The 22,017-nt window shown below is 38.6% G+C and overlaps 1 protein-coding gene and 1 pseudogene across 1 annotated transcript in view; one reads left to right on the forward strand and one right to left on the reverse strand.

Moving 5' to 3' along the window:
• Positions 1–22,017, forward strand: part of RNF170 (ring finger protein 170) — a 37,537-nt gene that overhangs the window by 7,543 nt on the left and 7,977 nt on the right. The window contains exons 3-4 of the mRNA XM_006896978.1: positions 381–489; positions 21,677–21,750. Coding sequence (XP_006897040.1) covers positions 381–489; positions 21,677–21,750 — 183 coding nt within the window. The remainder of the gene's footprint in view (positions 1–380; positions 490–21,676; positions 21,751–22,017) is intronic.
• Positions 17,177–21,559, reverse strand: LOC102872636 (annotated as a pseudogene).

A 22,017-nucleotide genomic window follows, 5' to 3' on the forward strand; every position in this document is an offset into this window, starting at 1 on the left:
ATAACAACAACAACAAATAATTAGAAAATAATTTTATACTTCTTGGTCTTACTCATTATGTTAGCTTTCTAGATAACCAGTCATTGAGTATAGCTGGATCATTCTGGTAACATGAAAGAGAAATTTCTGAGTTAATGTAGATTTTTATCATTAAATTGTCCTTGAAAAGAAAGATACAGACTAGTTAAAGTGAAATAAAAATACAATCTCATGACTTTTTTTCAAACCTCTAAGACCTGAAGCTATTATTGATCTGTATGTAGTTTCTAAAAGGTGGTATTTTCACTTTTAGGTATTTTCATAAATATAACTTGGGATAAAGATAGACTTGAAAACCCAATGAGAGCTATGCCTAAATATGTATATGCTTTTTTTATCAGGATGTACCTGCAGCTTCTCGACAGCAATTCTATACTGACATGTACTGTCCAATCTGTTTACATCAGGCCTCCTTCCCTGTTGAAACCAACTGTGGACATCTTTTTTGTGGTAAGCATATAATGCTGCATTTGGTAAAAATGTTTCTTTTATATCAAGTCTCACACAAAGACTGGTTCTGAATTATCTCCCCCACCTTTTTCTCATTTTGCATTTCCTGAGTCTCATCTCACTGAGTTCTTAACCGCTCATGACTTTTTTGTATTGTATTTATTATTTATCCTTTTCAAGGTAAAGAAGGTTCTTCTCAAGAATGCTCTCCAAAACAACTATGAGATATCTCACCCTAGTAAGAATAGCAAAATTTAACATAACAGTAAACAACAAATGCTGGCGCGGTTGTGGAGAAACTGGAACCCTTATTCACTGTTGGTGGGAGTGTAAAATGTTGCAACCGCTATGGAAGCCAGTATGAAACTTTCTTAAAAAGTTGGAAATAGAAATCCCATTTGACCCAGCAATTCCACTACTGGGAATATACCCCAAAGAAACCATAACCACCACCCAAGCAGATGTATGCACACCCATGTTTATTGCTGCTTTGTTCATAATAGCAAAGAGTTGGAAACAACCTAAGTGCCCATCAACAAACGAATGGATAGAGAAACTGTGGTATATTCACACAATGGAATATTAAGCTACATTGAAAAACAAGGAACTCATGAAATATTATACAAAATAGGTGAGCCTGGAGGATATTATGCTGAGTGAAATATCTCAGTCACAGAAGGACAAATACTTCATTGTGCCACTGTTGTAAAATGGGACTGACATTGGGGCTGGGGGGCTGACTGGGAAAGATGGGTTAAATGATGTATACTGCAGTGAAACAGATGAGGGAGAGAACTGTTTAAAAGGGATGTATAGTTATATGATGAGTTATTAGTGTAATGGCAGGAGTCCAGAATGAATGTTGCATAGTGGAGTGGATTTGGGGGGAGCGACTGTATAACAATGAAAAAAATTTATTTTACCTTTTAAAACAAAGGCTGCTCCTTGACTAAGTCTGAAGACTGTTTATTTACACATTCTCTGAGACGTTTGATCAACTGTATCAGTGTTTAAGGTTTGCTTCTTAGGCTTAGCCACTGTGTCAACCATAGGTTAATAGTCAACCAGTTATTGGTCAATAGCTGTTTTTAAACATCTTTCATCTGTATAGCTCTTGTGATTTGCTGATGGATATGCATATGATTTGTGAAATACACTTGAAGTTCAAGTAGTTTAAAAAAAAACAAAGGCTGTATAGTGGAGTGGACTTAGGGGGAGGGATTGTATAACAATGAAAAAATTTTTATTTTACCTTTCAAAGAGAAGAGTGACCTGCGGGGAGGAGGTTGGACAGGGAGAAAAGTGCAACAATGAATGAATGGAAATCCAAAATATCTGTAAACTTTCTTTAAAATTAACTTAAAAAAAAAAAAGCATAGGTTAAAAAAAATACTCTCCAAGACTTTCCCTTAGCATTCTGTAAGAATTCCTTTCTTTTTTGTTTATTTATATGTGTGTGTGTGTGTGTATGTACATGTACCGTCAAATCAGATCTGATAGGTACAGGAGGAGATTGTCCCTCCTTCTCCAGCAGAGCATCTGGTGGATCCAAACTACACACCTCTGGCAGCTTCTTGTCACTAGGCCACCCGAACTCCCTAGAATTCCTTTCTTAGGTAAGAAAATGTCTTATCTGAGCAAGTCTAACCACTGTTTCTTTGTGATTTCAAGAGTGTTAGTGAGAGCTAGTCTATAGTGTGTTTTGCTACGAGGCAAAAGACCGCATGTGAGTAGACAGATAACGATAGTTGAGGCTGAGCCCTCAAATTTGGAAACACTAAGGAGGATGAATAGTTGAAAGCAGAAACTGAGGATAGGAATGTGGAATGTGAGAAGCATGAATGTAAGAAAACTGGACATTGTTAAGAAAGATATGGAATGCATAAATATTGATATATTAGGTATTGATGAAATGAGATGGATTGGCATAGGTTGAGATGGATTGACACTTTAAATCAAATGATTCTATGATCTATTACACTGGAGGTGAGAAAAAAAAATGAGATTGCTTTCATAGTTATAAAAGGCCATTTCTAGGGGAGCTCTTGTGGCCTAGTGGCAAGGAGCTGCAACTACAATCCTAGAGGTGCACTGTTCGAATTCATCAGATGCTCTGCCGGGGAAGGAGGGACAATCTCCTCCTGTACCAGTCAGATCTGATTTGACGGTACACTCACATAAAAATAATAAAATTTTTTAAAAAATGGCCATTTATAGATCCATCTTGAAATAAAATGTTGTGAGTGACGGGATAATATCCATACACACACAGGAAGATCTGTTAATACCACTATCATAGAAACTTATACACCAACAACCAGAGCTAAAGAAGAGGAAATAGATGATTACTACCAATTTTTGAAGTCAGAAATTGATTGAACATACAACCCAGATGTGTTAATATTAATGGGTTACTGGAATACGAAAGTTGATAACCAGGAGGAAGGATCAGTATGGAAAACATGGGCTTGGTGACAGAAATAAGGGAAATAGAATGATAGAATTCTGCACAATGATTTATTCATTGCATATACCTTTTACAAGAAGCATAGGCCGTACACATGGATTTCACTTGATGGTATGCACAGGAATCAGATCGATTACACCTGTGAATGGAATCATTTGAGAAGTTCAATATCATCAGTGAAAATTAGGCCAGGTGCTAATTACGAAACAGACCATCAAGTTCAAATTAAAGCTAAAGAAGGTCAAATCAAATCCACAGGAATCAAGATTTCATTTTGAATCTATCCTCCCTGAACTTAAAAATCAATTCAAGAATAAGTTTGAGGCCTTGAACACTAATGAACGAAGACCAGATGAGCTATGGGAGGATATCAAGATTATCGTCCATGAAGAATGGAAAAGGTCATTACAAAGTCTGAGGAAGAAGAAAAGACTGAATGTTGCACTAGCGCACCAAGAAGTCAAAGCAAAACAAAGAAATCAAGAAGTTAAGGAACTGAATAGAAGATTTCAAAGGGCAGCATGGGAAGACAGATCATCTGGGAGGCTGGGCTCTATGAGGAGGAATGTGGCATCATGATTGGAGGAAAACTCGTCAATAACCTGCATTATGCAGACAACTCAACCTTGCTTGTTTAAACTGAGGAAGACTTGCAGTACTTGCTGCATAGGGTAAATGACTATAGTCTCCAGTATATGTTGAAACTCAACATTAAGAAAACAAAGATTCTCACCACTGGACCAATTAGCAGCATCATGATGGAAGGTGAAGAGATTGAGATTGTTAACGGCTTTAGTTTGCTTGGAAAGACAAAACGAAGTATTATAATGAAATGTGCAAGGAGCTGGAGTTGGGAAATCAAAATGGCCGAACTCGCTTAGCATTTTTTTTAAGCTGAAGGAACTGAAGAACAAATTCAAGCCTCCAGCTGCAATACTTCAGGATGCTGTGGGCAGGATATTGAATGATCCAGGAAGCATTAAAAGAAGATGAGGGAAGTATGCAGAGTCACTGTATGAAAAAGAATTGGCTGACACAGAAGAATTTCAAGAAACAATATATGATCAAGAGGTAATGGTGATGAAGGAGGAAGTTAAGGCTGCTCTGAAGGACTTGGGGAAAAATAAAGGCCCAGGAACTGATGGAATGACAGTTTACATATTTCAGCAAACAGATGCTGCCCTGGACATGCTCACCATGTTGTGCCAAGAAATCTTTATGGAAAATTGTCTGCCCAGCTTACTGGAAGAGATCCGTATTTATTCCTGTTCCAAGAAAAGGTGAGCCGACAGAGTGTGGAAATCACTGAACATTATCACTAATACAAAAACACAATCAAGTGTTTTGGGATTCCCATTCTCCTCAAGGTTACCACAGTGTGTTGTGATCCACACAGTCAAATGCTTTTGCTTAGTCAATAAAACACAGATAGATACCACTCTGATACGCTTTGCTTTCTGCCAAGATCCATTTGTCATTAGCCATATTGTATCTAGTGTTGCGACCTCTTCTAAACACAGTTTATATTTCTGGTAGTTCTCTGTCAGTGTACTGTTCCACTTGTTTCTGGATAATCTTCAGCAGGATTTTGCTTGTATGTGTTATGAATGATACTGCACGATAATTTCCACACTCTGTCGGTCACCATTTTATGGAATGGGAATAAATATGGATCTCTTCTAGTCAGTTGGCCAGGTAGTTTTCCTCCAGATTTCTTGGCACAACCTAGTGAGCACGTCTAGGGCAGCATCTGTTTGTTAAAATAAGTCAATTGGTATTCCATCAGTTCCTGGGTTTTTATTTTTTGCCAAGTTCTTCAGAGCAGACTTAACTTCCTCCTTCATCACCATTGTCTCTTGATCATATGTTGTTTCTTGAAATTCTTCTGTGTCAGTCAATTCTTTTTGGTTTCAGTGACTCTGTATACTCCTTCCATCTTTTTTTTTAAATAAAACTTTTATTTTATGCTGGTTAACTTAAAACGTTTGTATACATTGTTTTCACACCAGATCTTTCCCGCATTCCTTTATCCACCTCACCCTCCACCCATCAAATTGTGTGACCCTATGATTAAGCTTCCCCAACCTCACCCCTCTTCGTCCCTCCCCATCTTGGATCCTCATACACATTCTACAGTAATGTCTAATGCAATATTTGTGCTTACGGACTGAGTTCACTTAGCATGACGCTTGCTCTCCAGTTCCTCCCAAGTTAGGTGGTTGTTAAGTGCCATCAAGTTGCTTGCGACTCATAGTGACCCTTTGTACAAGAGCCCTAAACACCGTTCTATCCTGTGCCAACCTTGCTATCTCAAACACACTCATTCCCACCACTCCACTCACAGAATCGATCCATCTCATCTAGGGTCTTCCTCTCCTGCGCCGTCCCTCCACCCTCCCAAACATTATGTCCCTCTCCAAGGACCAGTCCCTCCTTGCAACATGCCCAAAGTATGTCAGACGAAACTTCAGAATCCTTGACTCCAAGGAACATTCTGGCTTTACCCTCTCCAGGATAAACCTGTTGTGTCCTCCTAGCAGACCATGGTATATTCAACACTCTTCTCCAGCCCCACAGCTCAAAGGCATCATTTCTCTTTCTGTCATCATTATTCACTGTCAAACTCTCCAATGCATAGCACGTAATTGCAAAGACTATAGCCTGGATCAGGCGTACCTGACATCGTTGCACTTCAGTACTCATGAGAGGTCCCTCCCAGCTGACTTTCCCAATGCAATTCATCTCCTGATTTCCTGGCTGCTGTTACCAAGAGTGTTGACTGTGGAGCCAAGGAAACAAAAACTGTTAACTATATCAATCTCTTCACTATCCATACTGATGCTGCCAGTTGGCCCAGTGGTGAGAATCTTTGTTTTCTTGATATTGACCTTCAATCCCTATTGTAGTAATTTACCAAATCATTGCCCCTGCGTGCTGCATAGTATTCCATTGTGTGAATGTACCATAATTTTGCAATCCATCCAATTGTTGGACATTTGGGCTGTTTCCATGTTCTTGCTATGGTGAATAATGCTGCTGTGAACATTGATATACAAGTTTTTGTTTCTGCCTCAGTTCTCATTTTTGTAAGGATATATTCCAAGCAGTAGGATAGGTCATATAGAATTTCTATGTTCAGCTTTTTGAGGAAATGCCAAACTGATTTACAGTGATTTAGTCATTGTAAATACCTTTTCTAAAAGACACAAAAGACAACTTTATATGTGAATCTCACCTGATGGGCTGCATAGAAATCACATTTGTGGAAGAAATCATTGTAAAAGCTCAATATCAGCAGTCAAAACTAGGCCAGTGGCAGACGGTGGGTCAGATCATCAATTATTCATAGGCAAGTTCAAATTGAGGCTGAAGAAAATTAAAATGAAAAGGAACCAAGATATGATCTTGAACAATTCCATCTGAATTTCATGATCATCTTAAGAATAGGTTTAAGACGTTGAACACCTGTGCTTGAAGACCAGCTGAGTTGTGAGATGATATCACTGATACCATCCATGAAGAAAGCAAAAGTTCATTACAAAAACAGAGGAGAAAGAAAAACATCTAAATGGATGTCAGAAGAGACTCTAAAGATTGCACTCAAGTGTCCAGAGTCAAAACTGAAGGAAAACATGTTGAAGGGAAAGAGCTGAACAGATGATTTGAAAGGGCACCTTGAGAGGGCAAAGCAAAGTATTAGAATGGAGTGTGCAGAGAGCAGAGTTGGAGAATAAAAAGGGAAGAACTCTGCATTTCTCAAGCTGAAAGAACTGAAAAACAAATTTAAGCCTCATGTCACAATTTTGAAATATGCTCTGGGCAATTTATTGAGTGACCCAGAAGCATCAATAGAAGATGGAAGGAATAGACAGAGTCATTGTACTAGAAATAATTGATTGACACTGAAACATTTCAGGAAGTACCATATAAGCAGGAGCCAATGGGAATCAAAGAGCAAGTGGAAGCTGCATTGAAGGCACTGGCAAAAAATAAAGCTCCAGGAATCGATGGGATACCAGTTGACTTTTTTCAGTTAACAGATGCATCCTTAGATGCACTCATTGGTCTATGCCAGAAAATCGGAGGACAGAGTCTAGCCAACAGATTGAGAGAAGTCCATATTTGTTCCTATTCCCAAGAATGGCGATCCAACTGAATCTAGAAATTACTGAACAATATCATTGATAAAAAATGCAAGTAAAATGCTGCTTAAGATTATTAAAAAATGACTGGAACAGTATAGAGATAAGAAACTACCAGAAGTTCAAGCAGGATATAGAAGAGGCCATGAAACCGGGGATATCATTGCTGATATCAGATGGAACCTGGCTGAAAGTAAGGAATACCAGAAGAATATCTGTTTGTGCTTTATTGACTATGCAAAGGCATTTGACTGTGGCTCATAACAAGTTGTGTCTGACATTGAGAAGAATGGGAATTTCAGAACACATGGAATCTATCCCTGGACCAGGAGGATTTTGTCCAACAGAGCAGGGGAGCACTGCATGATTTGGAATTGAGAAGGGAGTGTGCCAGGATTGTATTCTCTCTCCATACGTATTCAGTCTGTATGCTGAGCAAATTATCTGAGAAGCTGGACTCTTATCAGGAGGAGTTTGGCATCAGGATTGGAGAGAGACTCATCAGTAATCTGTGTTATGCAGATGACACAACCTTGCTTGCTGAAAGTAAGGAGGGCTTACTTGTTGTAGAAGATCAAGGAATGCATCCTTCAGAATGGACTTCTTCTCAGTGTCAGGAAAACAAAGATTCTTAACCACTGTACCGATAGCATTATGATGAGTGGAGAGGAGATTGAAACTGTCAGTAACTTCATATTGTGTAGATCCATAGTTAACACCCTTGGTACCAACAGTCAGGAAATATGGAGATGCATTACACTGGGAAAATCTGCAGTTAGAGACCTTCCCAGATTTTTGAGGGCAGTTTGAAGACTAAGGTGCGTCTGATTTAGGCCATCTTTCAGATTATTAGCTGTGCATCTGAGAGCTGGATAATGAATAAGGATGACAGAAAAAGAATTGACACCTTTGATCTGTGGTGTTGGAGAAGAGCATTGAACATCCCATGGATGGACAAGAGAATGAACAGATCTTATTTTGGAGGGGGTGCAGCCGGAGTGCTCTTCGGAGGCAAGAATAATGAGGCTTCACCTCACATACGTTGGGCATGTTGCTTGGAGAGGCTATTCCTTGGAGAAGGACATGATGCTGGGAAGGGTGGAGGGTTGACAAAGAAGAGGAAGACCCTCAACCAGATGGATTGATATGGTGCCTGCTTCAATGCGCTTTTGTGTGTCAGGAAGTGTTAGGACGGTGCAGGATAGAGCAGGGTTCAGATCTTTTGTTCAAAGGGTCACTTTGAGTCATGCAAGACTAACAGCACTGAACAGCCAACACCACCATCAACAACAACAGTGTATAAGAATTACTATTTTACCACATCCTGTTCAACATTTATTACTTGCTGCCCTGTTAAAGTTTGCCTCCCCTACTGGGGTAAGGTGGTATCTCGTTTTTATTTGCATCTCTTTTACTGCCAGTAATTTTGAGCATTTCTTCATGAGTCTGTTGGCCATCTGAATGCCCTCCTCTGTGAAAAGTCTTTTCCATGTCTCTTGCCCAGTTTATAGAACATTTTTGGGCCTCCAGAATAAAAAACTGATAGTCCTTCCATCTTCTTTTAATGCTTCTTGGTCATTGAATATTCTGCTCATAGCATCCTTAAGTATTACAATTTGAGGCTTGAATTTGGTCTTTAGTTCCTTCAGCTTAAATGCCAACTGAGTTTGACCCTTGCCAACTGAGTTTGACCCTTTTGATTTCCAAACTCCAGCTCCTTGCACATTTCATTATAATACTTTGCTTTGTCTTTCCAAGCTGCCCTCTGAAATCTTCTGTTCAGCTGGTTCTTGATTTCTTCACTTTGTTATGGCTACTCAGTGCTCTAGTACAATATTTAGAGTCTCTTCTGATATCTATTTTGGTCTTCTCTTCTTCTTCTGTCTTAGTAGTAGTCTTTTACATTCATCATGGATGATATTCTTGATATCTTCCCACAGCTCATCTGGTTTTTATTCAGGAAGTATTCCGCAGAACAGAGCAGGCAAACACTTCACCTTTCAAAATCAGGAAAGGAATGCGTCAGGGATATGTCCTGTCTCCATACCTTTTCAATCTTTATGCAGAACAGATCATTTGGGAGGCTGTGCTTTATAAGGAGGAGTGTGACAGCAGGATTGGATGAAGACTCATCAACAACCTCTGTTATGCAGATGACACAACCTTGCTTGATGAAACTGAGGAGGACCTGAAGGGCTTGCTGCAGAAGGTCAAGGACTACAGCCTTAAGTATGGACTGAAGCTCAACAGCAATAAGATAAAAGATTCTTACCACTGGGCCAATTGGTAGCACCATGATGGATGGAGAAGAGATTGAGGTGGTTAGAAATTACAGCTTGCTCAGCTCCACAATTAATATTCTTTGTACCAGCAGTCAGGAAATCGAAAGACAAGTTGCACTGGGAAAATCTGCCGTCAGGGACCCCTCCAGAGTAATGAGAAGCAACAATGTCAGTCTAGAGACTAAGGTGTGTCTGATCCAGACCGTGGTCTTCACAGATCTTGTCCTAGAGAAGAGTCTTGAACATACTATGGACCACCAAGAAAACAAATAGGTCTGTCTTGGAGAGGGTGAAACCAACTTTCTCCTTGGAGGCTAGAATTTAGAAGCTCCATCTCACATACTTGGGGCATGAGGTCAGGAGAGACCATGTCCTGGAGAAGTACATCATGCTCTGAAGAGTGGAGGGACAACAAAGGAGAGGGAGACCCAGGATAAGATGGATCGATACAGTAATTGAGGCAGTAGGTGTTGGTGTATTGGAGTCTGTAAGATTGGCTCAGGACAGTGAAAGGTTCAGAGCTGTTGTACATAGGGTCACTGTGAGTCACAGGGAACTTGGTGGCAGATGACAATAACATTTTCATGAAGCTCCATGCTCTCTTTGTTGTGGGATGGTGGCTTATACAGTAATGAATACTCTATACACTTCTTTACTTGCATGTGTGAGTAGACTTATTTTCTTATTGGTAATGCTTTTTTTCTTTTGAACAGTTGTATTCAAGGAGTTTTGGTGTATCCTGGTGGCATAGGTAGGTTATGTGTCAGGATGCTAACAGAACTGTTGATAAGTCATTCCATGGAGGAAAGATGAGGCAGTCTCTTCCAGTTAGGATTTACAGCCTCTGAAACCCAGTAGTTGGGTGACCAAGAATTGGAATTGACTTCATAGCAGTGGGTTCGGGTTGATTTTCAAGCCAGGTTCTTCTAATTGTTCCTTTTAGATATAAATGAAAAGACTAATTTTAAATATGCCGTGATCTTTAGGAGCCCTGGTAGTGCTCTAAAATGCTTTACTGCTAACCAAAAGTTAGTGGTTCAAAAATTACAGCTGCTCCCAAGTAGAAAGATGTGGCAATGTGCTTCTTTAAAGATTACAGCCTTGGAAATTGCAGAGTAGATTCTGCTCTGCTCTATAATAGTATCTCGTAACACCTATGACTTGGAATTGACTTGAAATCAGTCAAAGTTTGGGTAAACATGTTTGGGGTTTTTTCTTTATACATGATCTTATATAAATTGTTTCTCACTTTTGTAGGTTTTGTGTAACTGGCTTATTACAGAATTTTTAGTGACAGTGCTACTGCCTGTGCTGTCAGAGATGATCAAAGTATTTTAAATGCATACTATGCTATGTGTAGTTTTCTAAATGTGCTTATTTAAGTACTAACCAATCCTGTAATTGCCTTATCTGTTTCCACTTCTTCCCTAAGATTTTTGCCTAAATAGCCAACAAATTATAAACACTTATTTCAATTTTATACCTTCAGTTGGCTGTTGGAAATACTGAGGAGCAGAAAAATTGAGGGTCTGGTACAAATGCCCCTACTTAGACCTCCCAGACATCAAATAGATGCTGTGAATCAGCCTGGCACTCTTCTGAGTTTGGATATGGCCTCAGCCATCATCTCAACACAGCATTCTAGGCAGGTGTTAGTAATCTGTGAAGCTTTGCCAGGCAATATGAACTCTACTTACCAACCCGGACTTAGGTAATTCACTGAGTGGATAATCCAGTCCATTGAAAGATGGCTCTATTGTGTTCTTGGTTTTACCTCTGGGTCTGAGGTAATAGGGTAGATTGCTTCTGATACCTGTTCTACTTGTCGGCCACTTTTTATTTAGTGTCTTTGAGTTCAAAGATTAAAAAACTAGTTATTCAACTTCTCATTAAACAAAAATTTGTTTCTTTTAATTCAAGTATGTAAATACCGGGTATATGAAGGGTTCTTTAGCTTAGTTCCTACGTATGGAACAAGATTCTCATCCATTATAGTGAGTTAAGATTAACAATAGCAGCAGACATCATATCATTTTTATTGCTCACCACATTACTTTCAGCTGTCTTGTGAAAGTATGCTACTATTCTTGTTTTACAAACAGATTAAGGGATTGTGACCAGATTCAAATAATCTAGTCATAGTTTCTTAGTACAGTCAAATGACCATTACAAAATCTGCAAAACAAAGGGCCCTCAGCCCCAATTTGTGAAGTAGAGCTGTGAGATTAAATGAATTATGTTTCAAAACATGCTGAGTTCTAGGGTGAGAAGGTAGTAGATAAAACATTATAGATAGTAATAATAAAAGATTGATTAAAAATTTCACTTTTTAGTTCTTATATGAAATTAGCTTGCTCTGAGTACTTAATTAATAAGGATTAAATAACAGAAGTCTGTCTGAAAAGGTGGAGGTATCAGATAAAGATAATTGGCACAACATTTGCTTATTAGTCCATATGTTTGCTTACTAGACTCTTCAGACACCATTTATTTCTCTTACTTTTGTTTGCTGTTGCTGTAATCTGGAGCATCCTCCCTCCTCTCTTATGACCCAAATTTTACCTGTACTTCAAAGTTCAATTCAAAACTCCTCTTCGGTCAAGTCACACTCTTTTTCATGAACCACAGTTTTCTCTGTGTACTCCTTTTTTACTTAATATCACACAGTTCAAGATTTCATTTCCTCCTAATTTATTTAAGTATATCATTCTTGTTTCTTTATTTTGATTATTCTTGTTCTGAATTCTGTATACAGTTTGATGTGAAGGAATGTAGACTAGGAGACAGGAGGACTAACTTAATTGTTGTTGTTGTTGTGTGCCATCGAGTCGCTTGAGACTCATAGCGACCCTATGTACAACAGCCCTAAACTCTGCTCTGTTCTGTGCCACTCTCACTGTCTCTGACACTCCCATCCCTATTACCTCAGTCACTGAATCAATTCCACCTCACAGAGGGCCTTCCCCTCCTGCGCTGTCCCTCCACCCTCCCAAGCATGATGTCCTCCTCCAAGGACTGGTCTCTCCTCACAACATGTCCAAAGTATGTTAGATGGAGCCTCAGAATCCTTGCCTCCAAGGAGCCACCCAGTTTAACCCTTTCCAAGATGAATCTGTTTCTTTTCCTGGCAGTCCATGGTTACTCTCAATACTCTTCTCCAGCACCACAGCTCAAAGGCATCAATTCTCCTTCTATCCTCTTTGGTCATTGTCCAACTCTCTGATGCATAACAAATGATAGCAAAGACCATGGCCTGTATCCAATGCACCTTAGACTCCAGAGAGACACCATTGCTCTTCAGTACTTTGGAGAGGTCCCTAACAGCAGACTTTCCCATGGCAATACGCCTTTTAATTTTCTGGCTACTGGTGCCAAGAGTGTTGACTGTGGAGCCAAGCAAACTAAAGCTGTGAACAATCTCAATCTCTTCACCATCCATCCTGATGCTGCCAATTGGTCCAGTGGTGAGAATCTTTGTCTTCTTGATATTGAGCCTCAATCCATATTGGAGGCTGCAGTCCTTGACCCTCTGCAGCAAGTGCTTCAGGTCCTCCTCAGTTCCAGCAGACAGGGTTGTGTCATCTGCATTACGCAGATTGTTGATAGATCTTCCACCAATCTTGACCCCATATTTCTCCTTATAGAGCCTAGCCTCCCAGATAATCTGTTCTGCATACAGGTTGAAAAGGTATGGAGATAGGACACATCCCTGGCATACGCCCTTCCCAACTTTGAACCATGCTGTGTTCCCTTGCTCTGTTCTGACGACTGCCTCCTTGTCCAAGTATAGGTTTCTCATTAGCACGATCAAGTGTTCTGGGATTCCCATTCTTCTCAGAGGCAGCCACGGTTTGTTATGATCCACACAGTCAAACGCCTTTGCATAATCAATGAAACAAAATATACATTCCTCTGGTATCCCCTACTTTCAGCTAAGATCCATCTAACATCAGCTACAATATCCCTAGTACCACGACCCCTTCTAAACCCAGCCTGGACTTCTGGCAGTTTTCTGCTGATGTGCTGTTCCAGTTTGTTTTTGGATAATCTTCAGTAGGATCTTGCTTGCGTGTGAAATCAATGATACTGTTCTATAGTTTTTATAGTTTCACTTAGATGGCCAAGGCAAAAGTGGGAATACAGGAAGATCTCTAAAGTTAGAAGGGGGAGTGGAAACACTATTGTTCAGATGCACAGTTGGGCCAGGATGATTGGAGAAGCAAGATCCTACAAATGAAAATAGCCCTTTGAATAACAGACAGTATTTAAAACTATCCCATTCTCATCTGTTACTGACCTAAAGTTTAGTGCTTCTACACTTAGCTCACCTTCCGTTGTCTGAGATCATATGAACTTCATGTACTCTTTGTTGCTCATGTATAGCTGTTTAGCTTTTTGAGTCATTTCACTCATTTCATGGCTGTTGAGCCAGGACCAATTCATAGTTGACCCTCTAGCAAGTTTTCAGAGCCTGTAAACTGCATGGGAGACTCCCCCATTTTCTTCCTTGGAGGAGCTAATAGATTCAAACTGCCTGCCTTGTGTTGCCAGAACAACTCTTTACCCACTAGGCCACTAGGCACTAATTAAATTAAGGAGCATTAATTAATGAACTGGATTATAAACTCAAGGAACAAGTAAGTATGATTTTTTTGTTCATTGTTTATATAACAGTTACTGTTACTTACTACTTTAATAATTTGTTTTTCACTCTTAAAATTTTAAAGTGTATTTTGTAGCATGTATACTAAATTTATAACAAAAATTTTATACTGTGATTTGATTATAGTAGCTGGAGAAGGGTACTGAATGTACCATGGACTGCCAGGAAAACAAACAGATTCATCTTGGAGAGAATTAAACCAAGCTACTCCTTGGAGGCAAGGATTCTGGGGCTTCGTCTGACATACTTTGGACATGTTGCCAGGAGGGACGGGTCCTTGGAGAGGGACATCATGCTTGGGAGGATGGAGGGACAGCGCAGGAGGGGAAGACCCTCTATGAGATGGATTGATTCAGTGACTGGGGTAATCGGGATGGGTGTGTCAGAGGCGGTGCGAGTTGGCGCAGGATAGAGCAGAGTTTAGGGCTGTTGTGCACAGGGTCGCTATGAGTCAGAAAGGACTGATCGCACATAACAACAACAACAACAGTATTTAGTACTTAAAAGAAATAAAAATAAAGTCTTCAGTTTCACAGCAGTGGCAATGGAAGTTATTTAAATGCTAAATAATATTCCATTGTTTGTCTAACACATTTTGTTCAACAACATTCTTCTGTTGATGGGCACTGGATTTTCTCTACCTTTGGTGATTGTGAGGAAGCCTGTAGTTAATTTTGGTATACAAGTATCTTTTGATACCCTACTTCTAATTTTTTTGAGTATATATTTAGGATTGAAATTGCTGAGTCATGTGTTCATTTTGTATTTCATTTTTTTAAGAAACATAAAACTGCTTTCCACAAACGCTTTGCCATTACAAAGGAGATTAATCAGAACTGGCTTTGACAAGTACTGTTGCAATGGGACAATTAAAACAGACTTTCAAGGGGGGGGAAGGAACGAACTGGGGGGATTGTAGAGAAAATAGTGCAACAATGAATGAATGGAAACCCAAAATCTCTGTAAATGTTCATTAAAATTAATAAAATTTAATATTTTTTTTAAAAACGCTTTGTCATTTTACATTCCCACTAGTAATGGATGTGGGTTCCATTTTCTCCATATCCTCATCAACACTTGCTGCTTTACATTTTTCTAAAAATAACTCATATTTGCAATAATGTATTTTTTAAATATAAAATTTTTATTCATGTGATAGCTTATTGTGATTTTTATTTACATTTCCTTGATGACTTCAAGCATCTTTTTATATGGCTTTTAGCTGTTTGTATATTTTCTTTGGAAAAGTCTCTATTCAAATACTTTCCATTTTTGCATTGGGTGGTTTGTCTTTTTGTTCTTGAGTTGATAAATTATACATTCTGGATATTCTTGACAGATACATAGTTATCAAATATATTCTGAGGATTATTCACTCACTGTCTTGGCAAAGAGACTCACTCACTCTTTGCGTTTGAGTTGGAACATAGCTGACCCTCCAGCAGGTTTCTGAGGCTGTAAATCATGGAAGGAGATTGCCCATCTTTCTTCTGCAAAGCCTTCAGTACTCCTGGGGTGGGAGAAATGGCACAAACATTTTTAATTTTGATTTATTTTTAAATTTTGACACTCATTTTGTTTTTATTGTACTTGCTTTTGGTCTTTAAGAGTATTAGTGAATCAGTTTTAAAAAACCAAGCCCCCCTAGAGGCACGTAGTTCGAATCCACCAGATGCTCTGCTGGAGAAGGAGGGGCAATGTCCTCCTCCTGTACCAGTCAGATCTGATTTGACGGTACACACACACACAAAATAATAAAATAAAATTTAAAAAAACAACAACAAAAAAACCCCAAGCCCTGAAGTATTAATTGCATGTGTTTCCCTAACGATTTTTGTTTAGGTCATAGGTCAGTCCAGTGAGTTAATTTTCATATATTATGTGTAATTTGGGCCCAACTTCATTCTTTTATTTTTGGAGATCCAATTGTCCCAGCACCATTTTTTTAGAGATTCATTTTTTCATATTGAGTTGATGGTCACCTTGTAAAAAATTGACCATAGGTGATGTTATTGTTAGATGCAGTAGAATCAACTAAGACTCACAGCAACCTTATAAACAACAGAGCTAAACCTTGCCCTATCCTATATCATCCTTACAATCTCTAATATACTAAAGCCATTATTACAATCACTGTGACAGTCCATCTTGTTGAGGGTCTTCCTCTCTTTCACTGACTTTCCACCTTTTTTGAATGATTACTTTTTCCAAGGACTGGCCTCTCCTGACCACATGCCCAAACTATGAGGGAGGAAGATTCACCATCCTTTTCTGTAAGGAGCACCCTGGTCACGCTGTCTCCAAGACAAAATTTTTTGTTGTTTTCAGTATGTGAAATATTAAGTACTCTTCTCCAATACCACCATTTAAAGGCATTGATGATTTTTCTATCATCCTTTTTTATTGTCCAACTTCCAAATGCAAAGGAAGTAAATGAAAAGATCATGGCTCGAATCAAGTGTACTTTAGTCTTTAAACTGACATTGTTTTTCTTCAGCACTTTTAGGAAGTACTTGACAGATTTTGCCAGTGCAACACCTCTTCTGCTGTCTTTTTTATTTAAGGTAAATCATATAAGCAATTTTTATTCATTAATTTTCATAAATAGTTTCCAGTTGTCCTCTAGATTTCCATTTTCTCTAGATCTTTAGATTTTCGTTTTCCTCTTCAGTTTGAATGTGGGGTTTTAGAGCCTTTGCATGTCCAAGGTACAAGAAGTAGAGATCAGGGAGCTCTGGTGGCCTAGTGGCAAGAAGCTGCACTGCAATCCCAGAGGAGCATGGTTCGAATCCACCAGATGCTCTGCCGGGAAAGGAGGGACAATCTCCTCCTGTACCAGTCAGATCTGATTTGACGGTACATGCACACACACAAATAATAAAATAAAAAAATAAAAAAAAAAGAAGTAGAGATCACCTCATGCTGCTACCTATTTTTACCTGCTAGAAGTAAAAATTAGTTATGTGGAAACAATTATCTGATATATTTTCTCTTTCCTTTTTAAATATACAACAATACAAGAAGAGTGACAGACCTGAGATTATAGTCACCAAAACAACTTAAGACAGTTGTTGTCTACTTTCATTGGTAAATACAGCACAGAAGAGGACATTGTCTGCAAATTGGGATGTCATCAAAGAGGAGGCAGTGGAGGCTCATTTCCTTTATTATTCTCTTTTAAATTTAGGTTTTCTAAAGCAGCATCTAAAGGCACAATTATTTATACAGCCCATAGCACCAGAATCTACCTCTCCCCTTGTTCATGCTTGTCTGAGGACGAGCTCTCTTCACACACTAAAGTCAACAGTAGTAGCCCTTGGACATAAAGGTTGTGTTCTGTATGCTCGCTTTCCATGGACTGGTGCTCTGTCTCAGACATTTGAAGATCATTCAACCTTGTTAAGAGAAATTGAGAATTCCAGATGGTGTAAGGACTGTGTTTTGCGTTGGCCATGTTGGCAGTTGCGGTGGACTGTATTGACAGTAGTGACACTGCTCGTGTCAGCAGGCTGGATGACACTGCACGCCATCTCCAGTTGTTGATGCCTTGCCAAGGCATGTAGCGGTTTGCGCTGTCTACGTCTATAGTTGTGACTGAGAAGCAGAAGGGCCAGAAGAGGTAAACTGTCCTGCAGAGCTTCTCACTCCTGATAACTGAGATGAAAGCTCAGCAATAGGATCTCTGGCTTCCCTATTGCTTGCAGAATGTAAACTCTGAGTATAGGAAAGTCCACCAGTTGAACTGCTGGTCAAGTGCATGTTTGATCTATGCACATGAGGACCTCCTGATCCCTGGCCAGGTTGAGAAATTCTGCATACATGTCAAAAACTACTTGATTCATCTCTGGAGGCTATGTGTTCTAGTGGAAGATGAGCTGCAAAGTCGTCGTGACATGATTAGAATTTTCTCCAGGTAATGCTGCACGAATTGGACAGATCCCTTCTGTTGATGTTTCTGTGTGTTCAGAAGTAACATATTCTTGAAATGATGTTTTCAAATGGCCCATTTTCCCACACCAAGGACAAGTAAAAGACTGTGGCTGCTGGTTAACATGCACTACATTGGGTGGTCATTTGTATGTCTTGTTTTTGCACCACTTTCATAACCTGATGCACAAAGATTGTAATTATAGCAACGTAAAAACTTGTCTCTACATCCTCAGAAACTGCCTTTTAAACAGGCATCACAGCTGACATTGGCTATAAATTAGCTAAGAAAGTTTGCAAGACACTAGTGAAGGCTCCTCAACCCCAGAGGCCTTTCATTGAGCTGTGATGGGGCTCCCAGTTTTTGTACAAAGTTCCTCAGATTCCTGACTTCCTTAATGGTGTTCTCCCTTCCTTGGCTCTGTCTTCCTCTGTGCTGTTCCCAGTCTGAGGACATTGTCTCCTCTTTAAAATGACTGCTTTCACCTTTACCACATGCCACAGGAATGCCTTCTTCAAATCACCGTCTCATTATTTTTCTTTATGTCAGGACATCCTGCTTGAGATGGCTTAGCCCCTTCTGGACTCCAACTGCTGCAGTGTCCTCCCCATGGAGTCTGTGCTGCCTATGTTAGCTGGCAGAATCCTACTTCATCTTTTGATTTCTTCACTACTGGTTGCATGGATGTTAATTGTGGATCCAACTAATATGAAATCATTGACAACTTCAGTCTTTTCTCCATTGATCATAATGCTAACTATTGGTCCAGAAGTGACAGTTTTGGGTTTTTTTTATTTTGAGATATGATCATGTTGAAGTCCTTGGTCATCTTCATTAAGCTTTTCAAGTCACTTTCCGCAGACAATCTTGTGTCAACTGCATAACACAGGTGGTTGATGGGAGTCTTCCTCCAATTCTAATGGCATGAGGGATATCATTGCTGATATTGTATAATCTTGGCTGAAAGCAAAGAGTATCAGAAAGATGTTTGTGTTTTACTAACTATGCAAAGACATTTGACTATGTTGATTGTAACAAATTAAGGCTATCATTGAGAAGAATGGGAATCCCAGAACATTTTAATTAATGCTGATGTGAAACCTATACACCATATGATTTAAATCATCAGAGTTTTATCTTCTCTATATACCTATTCAATCTGTGTGCTGAACAAATAATTTGAGAAACTGGATTATTTGATGAAGGATGTGTTATCTGAATTGAAGGAAGACTCATCAAGACCACAGATGATTGGGGTTTAAGTCTGTACTTTGTTTCTAGTTCGTTGGTCTGTGTAGCTGTCGCTACACTGGTTTGACAGTATGTTATCTTGGAGGAAATGCACTGGGGTACTCCTTAGAGGCAATGGTGGTGAAACTTTATCTCATATACTGTGAGCATATTGTCAGGAGGGAACAACATGAAAAAAGACATCATGGTGTAAAAGGTAGAGAACCAGAGAAATAGAATTCACCCTTGACAAGGTGGACTGGCGCAGTACTCAGACATATCAGAATTCATGAGGATGGTGCAGGATAGAGCACCGTTCAGATTTCTCAACAGCACCACTATTTTGATTACTATAGTTGTATATTTTTTAATAAAAAATTTTAATTGTGACTTTGACAAAAGTTTACAGAAAAGTTAGATTTTCATTCATTCATTGTTGTATCTTTTACCCCCTCTTTCTCCAACCTCCCTCCCCCAGTTCACTGTTTTCCTACATTCATTGTTACACAGTTGCCTAGTCCCCCTCCCCCAGTCCTCTTTGCAATGTATCTCTTATTCTGGGATGTAGTTGTACATACAATGCCTAATCATATATTCCTTTTAAACAATTCTTTCCTTCATCTGTTCCAATGCAAAGTTCATTAACTATCCACTCTTATCCAATTTTCCCAACCCCCTTTGTCATACCAGCTTTATAACATGATGTTATGCAGTATTTGTCCTTTTGTGACAGAGATACTTCACTTAGCATAATGTCCTCCAGGCTACCCATATTGTGTGGTGTTTTACGAGTTCATTGTTTTTCAGTGCTGGATAGTATGCCATTGTATGAATATAGGTTTTCTATCCATTCGTTTGTTGATAGGGACTTGGGTTGCTTGTATCACTTTGCTGTTGTAAATAATGCAGAAATAAACATGGGTTTGCACATATCTGTTTGAACAGTGGTTCTTATTTCTAAAGGGTATATTCCCAGTAGTAGAATCGCTTGATCAAATAATACTTCTATTTCCAGCTTTTTGAGAAAGCTCTAAACTGCCTTCCATAGTGGTTACACCATTTTACATTTTCACCAGCAGTGAATAAGGGTTCTAGTCCCTCCACAACCTCGCCAGCATGTATTGTTTACTGCTCTGTTGAACTTTGCTATTATTGCTGGCGTGAGATGATATTTCGTAGTTGTTTTTTTGGTGTACTTTTGAATCAGTAAATGTGAATCTTTCTACTTAATTTTGCTTTTTCAAGATTGACTATTTAGGATTCCTTGAAATTCCATGCAAGTTTGAAGTTTGACTTTGTATTTCTGTGAAGAAGATTATTAGTTTTTATAGAGATTACATATTGAATCTCTAGATTACGTTAGGTAGTATTGATATCTTAATAATATTTCTAGTGGCCTAGTGAATAATAGATGTATTGCTAGACCAGAAGTTTGAATCCACAGGCTGCTCTGCAGCAGAAAGATGGACATTTTCCTCCTATGCTACCTCAGAAAACTCACTACAGGGTCAGCTTTAAGTCACTTCTAATTCAGTGGCACAGTCTACAATGAGTACATAATAGCTTTCTACATACTTAAGTTTTTTGTTGTTTTTTATACTTAAGTTTTTGTTTTCATTTATTTCATTAATGTTTTATAGATTTTATTGTGCAAGACTTTCACTTCCCTGGTTAAATTTAATGCTCGACATTTTATTATTTTTAACGCTCTTGTATATGGAATTACTTTGTTAATTTCCATTTTTAGACTGTTCATTGCTGTTGGATATGCAAATGACTGATTGCAGTTGTTGATTGAGATTGATTGTTACACGTTAATTTTATATCCTGAAACTTTGCTGGACTTGTCTCCTAACTGTTAATAACTTTCTTTTAGATTCTTTGGAGTTTTCTACATATATATGATTATGTCATCTGCAAAAATAATTGTACTTCTGCCTTTTTTGTGTGTCTTTTTTTGCATAATATTTTTTACTAGAACTTCCAATACTAGTTCTGAACTTAGGTGGAAAGCTTTTAGTCTTTCTCTGCTAAGCATGATGTTAGGTCTGGGGTTTTTATAAATGCTCTTTATCAGACTGGTAAATTTTTGTCCTGCTTCTAGTTTGTTGAGTGTTTTTAGGAAATGGTCTTGGATTCTGTCAAATGCCTTTTCTGTAACCGTCAAGGTGATCATGTGGTTCTTTTCCTTTGTGCTATTAGTGCGGTATATTTCTGTTGATTGATTTTATATTGAGATGTATGCTTGCTTTATATTATGTAAAAAATGAAAAATGTCTCTAGCTTACCTGGAAGTTTAAATATTTTTTTTTTCAGTGGATGGGATATTACTAGAATTTCTGTATAACTTTCAGGCATTAGTTTTAGGAACTAGATAGAATTAAATTGAGACTTGAAATATGTATTTGAAATATGCTCGGGCTATACAGAATTTTAAAACATTAGTATTGGTTTGTTTTGGTTTTCTTCCATCAGGTACCTGCATTATTGCATACTGGAGATACGGTTCATGGCTTGGAGCCATCAGTTGCCCAATCTGCAGGCAAACGGTAATATTTTTAATCTAAAACATCATTTATGCTAGTTAACTTTGTCTTTATAATTTATTTAAGTTGTGAAATTTTTCTGTATGTATAGTAGACTTTCCAAAGCTTCTGTGATGTGTTCCATTATTTCTTTTAAAAACTCCCTTTAGGGAGGTCTGGGGCATAATGGTAAGGAGTTGTGCTGCCAACCCAAAAACTCCATTTAGAATATATGATTAGGCATTTTATATATATAACTCCATTTAGAATATATGATTAGGCATTTTATAT

Source organism: Elephantulus edwardii, unplaced genomic scaffold (genome assembly GCF_000299155.1).
Source record: "Elephantulus edwardii isolate Elephantulus edwardi_28Jun2011 unplaced genomic scaffold, EleEdw1.0 scaffold00195, whole genome shotgun sequence".
In the NCBI taxonomy this organism is placed as follows: Eukaryota; Metazoa; Chordata; class Mammalia; order Macroscelidea; family Macroscelididae; genus Elephantulus; species Elephantulus edwardii.